Raw genomic sequence first — 12,111 nt, 5'->3', positions numbered from 1 at the left:
GTAATGCACATCTTCCTAGAGCGAAGGACAATGAATACCTTTTCCACACAGATTGGTACTTCAAATAAAAAGCACAGAAAGATAAGCACTGCCAGTAAGGAATCTAAAAATATGTCTTGTTAAGCTTGATTAATGAGCTAATAAAAAGCTATAATAAGAAAAAATCCAATTAAAGCATCTTGTGAGATTCCTCTCAAACAGAAATAAAGAACCCGAGAGAATGGTAAAACTTTGAAAAATTAGTATGATCCAGATGACAGCCTTAGTATTCAAGCCTACAGTACATCAGTTTTATACTTTCTTTGACTGGCTGTCCTTTATTTATCATCTGTGATGTGTGCTGTCTGGAATTCTGATCCTCAGTGAGTTTTCTTTTATTTTGTTATTGTCTCACAAGTATAGCATCTGAATTTAAATACAGACATATTAAAAACTCAGGCATTATGTGGGTTGTAGGTGTTTATTCAGAAAACCTGTAGGCCTCTGGCACAATGCATGTCACTTAGAAACACTGAAAGAAAAGCAAAACCAGAGGAAACAGAACTCATACATCACCTACGTAAAGTCAGAAAACAAAATAGCTACATTTGTCTTATCACTGATGTACAAAAGACAGACTAGAAAATTTATATTCTGATACTTACTTTTCATCACTGTCTGGTACCCGAAGGTAACCAGAGGATACAGGAGCAGTGAGGACACTGGAAAGGAACTGTAAAAGACACAGAGGTGGGAAGAGGTGTAGATTTGGCGCTGGATGAGAAGGACCTGCACCACAAGGAACCCCAGCCCGCACTTTGCTGAGCCTGGAGGTGAGCAGCACCGGGCTGAGGGCCGGCAGCAGCCTGGGAGGAAGGCAGCGCACCAGAGGAAGCCGAGCTTCCTCAGGGGCAGAGCTCGGGCACAGCAAACAGCAGCAGGGCAGGGGCGGTCTACACAGGGTCGGAAGGAAAAAAAGCCTGGGGATCTCGTACCAGGGCCAGCCGTTATTTTTAAACTACAGGAAGTGCCTATTTAAGCTTACCGAAACATACGGTGCCTTCAGCGAGTAGCCGAGTACCCAGGGAAAGGGGCATCCCATCTCCCTCTGCTGGCTGGTCCACGGAAGAGAGCAACCTGCCACGGCAGCCTCGCCTGTTAGCCGAAACGGGTGCGACCACTCCTGGGTAAAGGGCCACCACCCGCCAACCCGCAGTTCCCTCTAAATTTTACCTTGGTGTTTTTTTTTTTTTGTTTTGGTTTTTTTTTGTTTTGTTTTGTTTTTTTTTTTTTGTTTGGTGGTTTTTGTTTTTGTTTTGTTTTGTTTTTTAACATGACAATGTCTTAGTATATGTTCTCTATTTACACAGGCATATCCTTTTTCCTCTTTTCACAGTTCAGTGTATATTTAGTGTTTAATTTTATCTCTGTCTTTCAAGCTGTGGCTCAAGACTTCACCGAAAAGCATGAAATACCAAATGAATTTCCTCACCAAGTACCAGGAGTGTTTCACGAACGAATGCTTTTCAAAATACTTTCACTTGGGTAGGGAGTTTGCCTTTTCCAATCTGACAGCAAGGGAACCAAGCTACACAGCGATTAGGTTGTATTTCCCTGCTTAACTACCCTCCAAGACTCTTGAAACCTACATTAACAACAAAGTTCCCACTGACTTCAGACATCTCAGACGGAGCCTGCAGAGACGTACCGTGCCCGGCCCCACGGAGGAGCTCCCGTGACAAGGCGGCGCAGAGCCCCACCGCAGGTTACACCAGCCTGCCCTCCCGTCCCTTACCACACGCCCCGGCTCCAGCAACTAGTCGTACTGCCCACTGCCTGCTGTGCAACACCAGTAACTTCAAAACACCGCAATTCTAATGTTTTTACTTTCTGCAGCTTTACTAATTCAAAATGTTTGGTGACTCTCTCCCCACTCCTTTTCAGATGCAACGTGGTGTCAATTTGTACTCGCAAGTAAATCTCTGACCCCGAAGTAATCTCTGGCCTCAACATCAGAGAGCATACCAGACCCCACGAGGGAGGCCAGGAAGCCTGGAGCTACGAACGAGCGAGCGGCTGTCCGAGGCGCGAGGTGGGGGCAAGCGGGGCCGTGCTGCGGCTGCCGCCCCGGCGGCGGGGCCCCGGGCTGCGCAGGCGGGGCGCCCACCGGGAAGGAAGAGCCGAGCCCGGCGGGAGGGACGCCTGGCTACGCCCGTCCCTGCCAGGCGCTCTCGGGGCTCCCGAGGACAGGAGCGAGCGGCTCTTTGGCTCCACCGGGCTCTCTAACCCGAGGCACAGCTCACGCTTTCCCCAGTGCCCCAGACCAGCAGCAGCCCCGCTCCCCCAGCCCGCCCCCGCGGCGAGATCAGCCCCTGCGGCCGCCCCCAGCCCGCCGGGCCCCGGCCCGCCCGGCCCCTCCGTCCCCCAGCAACGCTGGAGGCGGCCGAGGCGGGGAGCTGGCGACACGTGAACGAGCCCGACGCCCCCACGAACACGTCTGTGGGCGTTGCGAGCAGCCGCCGCCGCCTCCCCGCTCACGGCCAGCCTCCGCCGAGAGGCTGCGGCCTCAGCCACAGTCCCGCCGCCCTCTGAGGGGCAGGCCCGCCACCGGGGTCTGCCGGGAGGTACAGCCCGGCCCAGCCCTGCTTCCTCCCGGCCCGGCCCGGCCCGGCCCGGCGGAGCACAGCAGCCCCTGGCTCCCGCTTCGCTTCCACTCCTGCGCACTGGGCGCGCCCCCCCCGGGCCGGGGCCGGGGGCGGGGGACCGGCGGGCGGCCAATTGCGGCCTCCCGGGGAGCGGCTCTGGCGGGGTTGTCGCCGGCGCTCGCAGGGAAGGATGGAGGCAGAGGGCCGGGCACCGGGGCCGCCGCCGCTGCTCTCCCCGCCTTCCCCCGGTGGCGGGGCCGAGGCCGAGGCCGATCCCCCCGTGGGTGCCCCCGTCGCGGCGCGGGGGCCGCTGCTTGCCGCCGCCGCCGAGGTGCTGGCGTTGGACGATGAGGAGGACGACCTGGAGGTGTTCAGCAAGGTACGGCAGCGCCCTCCCCGGGCCGGGCCGGGGCCGGGCGGGCGGGCGGGCGGCTGGCCGCTCCCTCGCTCGCCGGCACTTTGCCCTGGCGTGCGGCGGGACGGGACGGGACGGGGCGGGACGGGACGGCGGCGATCGCGGCCTCCCGCCTGCCCCGCGTTTGGGCGGGCAGCCTCCGCTCTCTGCGCCGGGGCACGGCACCGCGGGGCACGGCACGGCACGGCAGGGCGGGTCTGGCCGTCGGCCGCGGCCCGAGGGGAGGCCGGGCGGCGCCCCGGCCGGGGGGGGGGGGGTCCCCAGGCGCCCCCGCCTGCTCCGCGGGGCCCCGGGAGCCTCCGCCTTGGGCACCAAAACGGCGGGCTGCGACTTCAGACGAGCTGCGCGAGTCGCAACCATGCTTACCTTCAGGTTGCAAAGCAATCTGAGCACGCTGTAACCTTAGCATCACGTTTGTCATGTACTACGTATCTACCTGCAAATTAAACAAAGTCATATTTAGCAATTGCAGTTGTATTTAAATATAAATAAATATTTATAAGTTTCAGTTTCAGTTTTCTTTTGAAAGAGAAAGGGAAGCCTAGCACCTTCACATAGGAGGTTCGAGAAGGTAACATCTGTATTTTGATGAAGGGAATAAACTGAATGTAGCTGACAATATCTTAGGGTCCACTCTGAAAGCACACAGTTAGCTAGGTACATGGGCACCAGAGTTGACAATATTTCTGACTTTAATTAAACCAATTAAGTGTGGTATAGCTACCTTGTATAATGCTTCTCATTCTGTACTGCTTTGGTTGGGATGAGGCTTACCTCTTGCCTTCTCAGACATTAAAGATGACAGCATGTTATGGATCTATCGGCCTTACCAAGGCAGCATCTAAAATATGAGGACATACAGATAGCTAAGGTGGAAAAAAATATATATAGGGGCTAAGGCCCTGCTCACCTTCTGAGACTTCTGAACAGCTGTGTGACAGGATGTGTGCCTCTGGAGAGAAATAGCAGATATGTTTCCTACTTGAAAATTTAACACCAAATGTATTTTCAGTAGGACCAACTGTCATATGAATTAAGTATGTATTTTTTATATTTCTGTAAACGAGATACATTTTTTTGCTATGCATGAATAAAAGCATTTGAATAAGAGCTTCAGTCTTAGAAGATACATATTTAAACTTTGACTGTAGTAAAATTCTTGAAATTCATGGATTTAAAAGCCAGAAGGGACTATTAGGTGATTTAATGGTCTATAACATGCAAGAGGCCAGGCTAAATTTCACCAAGCTACCTGTGTTTTTATGAAGCATAACTAGGGTCTAGCTAAATCATATTTTCTATGAAAGCACCAGTCTTGATTTGACATAAAGAGATGTATGAGTCACCGAACTTGCATGCAAAAATAGTGCTAAAGTATAATTTTAGTTGCTTGTTTCTTACTTTGATGCTTTTGCTTTTACTAGGTGAGCTCAGGCAGTTCTGCATGCAGGTATCTGCCTAGCAATACAGTGTATCAATAGTTGTGCTGCTTGTTTGTCAAGAGTGATGTTCCTTGGGAATAAAAAGAAATGTAGTTGATACAAGTTACTGCTGCTATATGGCAAATATATGTATCTTTAAATTTCTGCTACTTGGATTCATGCCAAATATTTCTTATTTATATTAAATCTTAACTACTGTTAATGCATGCCACGTGATAACTTATTCCTGCAAACACGAAAATTTGTCATACTATGTGAAAATACAGCATTCTTTCCATAGCTTGGACACCTGCATGTAGTGGTTATATATAGACCAGAAGTTCACGGTTTGCTTTCGGGTGCCATCTGAGGGCTGATCTTCTGAGCAGGTGACAATCTGGGAGGTTGATTGGGCATTACGCCCCCTTTGTTCATGTTCCATAGATTCAAGGGAAACTGACAGGCTAAATGTAGCTTCAGACTAAGTTTTGTAAAACTGATTTTTCCATAACATACTCTTCCAGGACCACCTTCTTTTAAATTGTGCCTTAATGGGGTTTCTCATGCCCCCATCCTTAAGGGAGTGGTGGGTGTAGCATTTGCAGGCCGAGCGGGACAGCAGTGGCAGTGCAGGGCTCGGTGCCTGACACCAACATCGACTTCATCTTTCTCAGTTTAGTCAGTGGAATGTACCAGCTACCAAAATGGTGAAAAATTAGAGTCTTAAAAATTGTCAACCTCAATACCCAAAGTTATTACTCAAGATGTAAATAGAGGGCTTTTATTTTATGAAAATTCATAGAAGTTTAACCTGATAAACCATTGACCTGGTATCCTGTGACATACCTCAAATATTACAGACTAGCTTCTTCTCCAGCAACTCTGATAAAGCATTTCATGATGTGACATGCATTTCACTTTATCCTAGTTTCTGTTACCATGGGAAAAAAGTTCTGAGGTGTTTTAAGCAGAGACAGCTTCTGGGGGCTGAGTTATGAGTCAGACAAATACAATGTTTTCAACCTGCTTTCTTTCATTAGTTTCCAAGTATAGAGTACCACATGTATCACAATACCCAGTCAGTTAATCTTTGCCTTCCTTGTTAACTGACATGGTGACCTAGCATTGAAAAGGCTGTCAGCACTTTGGTTAATACTTTAAATATTTAGCAGCTCTTCTTTCAAGCTCTGTTTTACAGTGTTTGTCTCCATTTCATAATTACAGAAAATTAATGGTATTTCTGGAAAAGATGTACGTGCCACTTCAAAATTGCATAGAGGCTATTTTTTTCTTTGAAAACAAGTTGATTAAGTCTCAAAGACTGATTTATAAGTGAATTTTCTGGTCAAGGAACTATTCTGTCTTCCTGAATCTCTTTGCTTCTTTGAAGAATATTCCAACAACTAAGCTATTCTCTTACAAGACAAACTCTGCCACCACATCCCTTATCTCCAGACCTGCTTTGGATCCCTGGCCTCAGAAGATTGCAAGCTCTGGATCCTTGCTGGGAGGGAGGGATGGACGGATGGATGAGGCATGGAAGCAACCCCGAGTCAAGGATCTGTGCTCTGGGGAGTGGTGTTTAGGCAAACCCCTGGGCTAAATGTTTTCTACACAGAGCTGCAGGCTCAGCCTGCTTTGAGGCTGCTCCTGCTGTATGAGTCTTTCCGTTCCCTTACTTATTCTGGAGTCTTACTGATCCATTGCAGGCAAGTGTGAGAGTGAGTTAGGGTAACTGCAAGGATTTGAGGAAGGAGACCCAGAACAAGGCCCTCATGCTGCCAGGAACTCATTGATTTTTCTATCTGTTTGGTTTCCTGGCCAGTAAATCAAAATGCACAAACCCATTTGCTGATTGGCACTTACAGTTCTGCTGACTGCTGTCAGTACTGAAAGGGCTTGGATAAGAGAAGAGATAGTATGGGTAGGTGGGGCTGGGGAAGGTGTGGGAAAGGACATTGTTATCTGGGAGAGGACCTTGTTTGTCTTTGCATGGATGAAGAGGAAAAGTTGTTTTTTTTTTAAAAAGTTATACAATCCAAAAGCTAGAAGAATTATTTTTTTTCCTGTGCTACAGAACTCCTTCAGCCCTCATCTGTATGCACACAAAAACATAGTTCCAACCACAAAATTACAGCTGTATAGAAAATAGAAAATTATCATTTTTTTTTTTACCGTGTTCCTGTGATGACATCAGCCTTATATCACATGAACTTCAAGAACTCCTGGAAGTAAGTCTGAAGTATTATGAGGATAAAGAAGGAAAAACAGATGCTTGTTTAAAATTGACATGCATTCATTCATGTGCAAATGAACGCTAGAGCTGTATTACAACAGAATTGAAGACCTGATTACTCTATGGATTTTTATTGCTCATGTTTTATTGCACAAACCACATATTCCTAAGTCCTTCCATATACAAATATGCTTTCAGAAACCTGCTTGCATAGAACAAGGTTTAGTAGCAACCTAGAAGGAGAAATGAAACATTAAGGTATTAATAACCCATGGAAAATGAGAAAATATGAAACACATTTGCCTTGATCCAATTTAGGCCTTGCACAGTCATTATTCATCAAGTTATATGGCCATTCAAGTCCCTTACATGCTCACAAGCATTTTTCTTTCCCTGGAAATTTCCTGTTGTCTCAGCATTTTGAATCGCATGGGCTGCTCTGAACTAGCAGTCCTCATTCTTTGTGTAGAGCATGGCCAGTTAGTGCTAGCAGGCAGTGAAATAGCTTCTCTGTTTATCCTCCACCACTCAGGACAGTGCTGGCTGGACACCAGTATAGAAATCACGTGTAGGAACACACTGAGTAAAGAAAATGACTTACAGGTGTACAAGTAAGCAGCTATATAATATTTAAAGCATTGCCTTTAGTCTTCCGTCCTGCTTTTGTCTCCCTGTTTGAAGAACAGTACCTGAGTGATGGGAGGAGAACTGGTACATCAGTGCTTTCCATGCATAATTCTCAATATAAATTTCTACTCTGTGTTTGCGGGAATACATTGATAAATCCAAAGGAGAGGGATGGCAGTAGGCAATGAGGTTTCAGGCAAGAAGAGAACAAGAGAGGAGAGTGTGCTCCAGAGAAAGTTTTGATCCAGTTGTATTCAAATGAAAAAAAACAACTCTCACCAAGCTCAGCAGCAATGTGGTGGTGTGCTCTTCACTCCCATGAGATCGGCCTTGGGATGATGGTGTGACTCTAGTTTCTGTGGAGTCCCACATTTCCACTCCTGCCATCTGAGCAGTTTCCTCTTTAGCAACATCCCTCTTCTCCTTGCTCCATAGCTAGTGAGGCACTGGGAAGGGCAACTCTTTGCCAGTTGGTAGTTAGTGTAGCCTAACTACACTTCTAGAAAACTTCTGGGAAACAGATTAATTTTCAAGTCTGTTATAGAAATACTTCTTTGCATTAGACCTATTAGCAAAAGTGTATAAAATGTTTCATATTTAAAACAGTGATTTATTTTAATTGCCCAAATTTATTAATTTTAGTGATTTAGTAATTTATTATGCTCTTTTATGGTGTTAGTGAATTTAACTTATTTTCCTAGTCACTGTATCCTTCGAGATTTTAGATTAGATCTCATCCAGCCTTGCATCTAAGAAAGAAAATGAGATTTTTTTTTTGCCTGTTTCTAATTTCCACTCAGTTTCTCAGTGTTTGAGTGATCACCATTGAATGCACTGAGCAGAAGCAGCTGCTATAGGGGCATATTCTTAGATAGCTGTGGTGGATGTGGTTGATGCTATCAAAAAGTGGATTTCCACTTCAGCAAAACAGTGGTTTGACTTTTTTTACAAATTAAACAACAAATTTTTACTGCAACCTTACTTACTATTTTTCATTTTAAAGATTAAATTTATGTCTCTGTAAAGGTTTTCTATTTCAAACTGTATGTATACAATGTATGCAAACTAAAATATCCAGTTCCAATAAAAATTCTCATTTGGATTTTGTCTTGTTTACTTTTAAAGTCATCGTTTCTTATCCACCCTGTTCAGTTTTTTAGCCATAATTCAAACTTCATAAGTCCCGAGTAACTGGCTTTTAACAATTTTAATAAAGCTGGTAAGTATCCTACACAATTACTGGTGCTTGGATTGGTAACTAATTTTAGTATTCATAGGCAAGTTCTCTTTCTAGCTATGCATAACATTCTTCTCAAACGGTGGCATTTTGCTCTCCCATCAGTTTTAGAATAAATCTCATGTCTTACATCCTCACAGAAGAAAATATTGAAAAGGATAATAGATTTGCCATGTATTATAGAATTCCTTCATCTGCTCTATGTTTTATCTGTTTTACCGGACTATTTAAGAGCTTGCCATTTCAGCATCTGAGACAAACGTGTTTGCATGTGTGTGTTTGTATATAAAGATGTATTGATATGGATGTTCTCATGTTTATCTGTAGGATACATCACTGGCTGAGGTAAACTCATTCAGTCCTTCAATGCCAATATCCCCCTCATCAATGATAAACCAGTATAAATTTGAAGATGAATCAGAATTAAGAGATCTCTTCATTACAGTTGATGATCCTGAAAGCCACATTACAGCCATTGAAACATTTATTACATACAGAGTAGTCACAAAGGTAAGCATCTACCTATGGCTATAATGGATTACATTGATAGCAGCAGCAGCATTTCCACCCTTCTTGCATACCATTCTCTGGGATATTGCTAAATCTAAATTATACTCTGTTTCTGTCATGAGTTATGGACCACTAAAACTGTATGAAACTGTGCAATAGATTCTGAAAAGAAAATTCAGTATAAGTCTACACACATAGGTGCTTAGGTTTTTTTTATGCTGAGAAAATAGCTAATAATTCTTCAACTACCAAATCAGTTCTACATGAGAATAACATTTTCTATTGTGATCTTCAGCAGGAATGAAATGGCAGAAAGATTCATTCAGTTCAAAGACACTATCCTGGCCCAAGTATTTATGACTTTTGGATCAATTTCAGGCTAGCAGTCTTTTGTCTTGCATAAATGTTACCTGCTCCAAAGTCTTTCAATTCCCTTCTTTTGTAATCACAGTGTCCACTATCACATGGACATTTGTTTCCCATTTGCAGTTGCATATGATTTTTGGGGAAACTGCCACAATTTTCCAATGAAAAAGTAATATTAAGAAACAACTAAGTGTATTTTTAGCTGTCCTGAATACTAATTATTTACTGGAAATAAGGACGAAAGTCAGACTTGTGAGACTAGCCAGCTCTTCTGGGATTACCAGCATATACTCTGTGGACTGCATTTTGAGAATTGCACTGTTAATTTATTTTACTTTGAGTTCTTTTTAAAAGATTCACTTAAAGCCAAATTTTCAAATGGGTATTATTCATTCTTAAATAAGGGGAGACAGCAATTCCTCATAAAATATTTAAACAGTAGGAAGAGAGCTATCTTCGTTAGGTTGCTAGCAATAATTTTCATTTTATACATGTTTTTGTGGACAAGAGAACATTTTTTCTTCAGGCAAGTATGGAAGGGCTGTAAGGTGGCTTGCTTTTGCTTTTTTATCTATTCTATCCTTTCTTATTGTATTTAATTTGAAGTGCTGGTTGTTGATGATAAAGTAATAGCATTCCTCCCACGTATCTTGAAAAATTTTTATTCAACCCTCAAAAATGTTTAGATTACAAAAGCGTGTTTTGAAATTTTTAGAGTTTACTTGCATTGCATTATAAATCTCTGTGCAACAATGAATGCTAAACAGCACGCATTACTTTAATGAAAACATGGGCTCTTTGTGGCTTGATTCTATAAGATAGAGTGGTGATAAAATAAATGTCATGGTCTGACAATTTTGCAACACTGTAATAAGCATTTTTTCTAGGCATTAAAGGTTTGTTGGCAAGTTCTAACAATGGGCTACAAAACTGGAATTGATGATGGAACGCAGAATCCATTAAGCAGCGCAGGAAGTGTTATTGCTATGATATGCTGAAGTTTTCATGTTTTGAATGTGGAGATTGTTGACAAGTGTCAGCAGGTCCCAAGGACGTATGGCAGCTACTTGTTTGTTTGTTTTTTTTTTTTTCAGAATGATAAAAAATGGACTTTCCTCACTTGTAGATTATTAATCACTTTAAAAGAAGTGCTCTAAAAATAACAAACATAACTGTAATTGCTGAAAGGAAAATGCCACACCAAAATAATGATTGAAATCTTTTGGAAACATTGTGTTAGGCTAATTGTTATAAGACAGTCTGTGTGCAGTTTAGTGCTTCCTTTTTTTTTATTTTTTTTTTTTTTCATTACAATAGAACTTTGATTTCTTGCTAAAATGGGATGTGTTTTATCTCTTCAAGTAGTTGATCACTGCACTTTAAAAAACAGCAAGCAAATAACACAGGCAAAATGGAATCATATATGCATTCCCTTCAAGTACTCAGTTTTCTCTAAAATCTAAAACTATTTTGTTCTTTTTTTTCTGGTATTCTAACATGGGCCTGGTTTTTCTGCCTCTGGTTTTCAGACATCTCGTGGTGAGTTTGACTCCAGTGAATATGAAGTTCGAAGACGGTATCAGGATTTCCTTTGGTTGAAGAGCAAACTTGAAGAGGCACATCCGACGCTGATTATTCCTGTTCGTTTGCTAAAACTAAAGTTATTTTTATTTGTTTATAAGATGGCTACCGTTTTATACAGAGATCTTTGAGGTCTTTCTTCAGTCTCACAAACATTACATCAACCTATTTCATTAGCTTTATATGTATGTGATAATTAAAAATCCCATAAAGGTATTTCTAATGTTTGTGCCATTTGCAGTAATTTGTGTCCTTCTTAGTTGCACTTGTATTCTTCTGGGCTATGTGCCACAAGAACCATGTTATACCACTGTTAAATATGATAACTTTATAACAGGTTTTATTTTACATGGTGGATTTTACAATGTAAACCTATGTTTTTTAGAAAGTAGAACTATTATAATACCCCTCATGTTATGCAAATTATACAATATATTTCTTCTTTCTTCCTTAGCCATTGCCTGAAAAATTCATAATGAAAGGAATGGTGGAACGATTTAGTGATGAATTCATCGAGACTCGAAGAAAAGCTTTACATAAGTTTTTGAACCGTATTGCTGATCATCCAACTTTAACTTTCAATGAAGACTTCAAAATTTTTCTTACTGCGCAGGCCTGGGTAAAATGACTCTTTTTATTTACAGTTATGTGAAACCACATCTTAGTAGAGTATATCCGGAGTCTCCCTAGTTCATTATTCAGTAGTGTCCTCTGACAGCTTCTAACAGAAGGGTCAGAAGAAGGCAGGGGATTTATAGAATAATTCATCCCCAGAGATAACCTTTTCTTCTGTGCTTTTGGTAATCACGTGTGTGGCCATAAATATTCCTGTACCTTCCAAAGCAGTTTTTGTTGCTGCATTTTGGATTTTTGTGGCAAATTCACAATATTTCAACTCTGCATGCTTTTTGCATATATATAAGCTTCTAAGATCATGTGAAAAGTAGTATTTTAAATTAATTACTATTTGGCATGGCATTGTCTTTTTTCGTCTCCTCTTTTAAAAAAAGTTATACTAGTTTCCTAAGAGAAAAATACAGTCTTTGAATTTCCTGTTGTATTTTTGCAAGACGTGTCCAGTTGAAAATTGAAGT

At 42.7% G+C, this 12,111-nt stretch overlaps 1 protein-coding gene across 1 annotated transcript in view; it reads left to right on the top strand.

Annotated features, from left to right (window-relative positions):
- Positions 1–2,491: 2,491 nt before the first annotated feature.
- The window catches only part of SNX7 (sorting nexin 7), a 30,726-nt gene continuing 21,106 nt past the window's right edge, over positions 2,492–12,111 (top strand). Inside the window, exons 1-4 of the mRNA XM_033000543.2 lie at positions 2,492–3,003; positions 8,888–9,070; positions 10,966–11,076; positions 11,472–11,636. Of these exons, the coding sequence (XP_032856434.2) occupies positions 2,815–3,003; positions 8,888–9,070; positions 10,966–11,076; positions 11,472–11,636 (648 nt within the window). The 5' untranslated portion in view covers positions 2,492–2,814. The remainder of the gene's footprint in view (positions 3,004–8,887; positions 9,071–10,965; positions 11,077–11,471; positions 11,637–12,111) is intronic.

The sequence above is a fragment of the Tyto alba genome, unplaced genomic scaffold, assembly GCF_018691265.1.
Source record: "Tyto alba isolate M040663 unplaced genomic scaffold, T.alba_DEE_v4.0 Super-Scaffold_1000006, whole genome shotgun sequence".
In the NCBI taxonomy this organism is placed as follows: Eukaryota; Metazoa; Chordata; class Aves; order Strigiformes; family Tytonidae; genus Tyto; species Tyto alba.
This window is presented reverse-complemented; position numbering and strand designations above follow the sequence as displayed.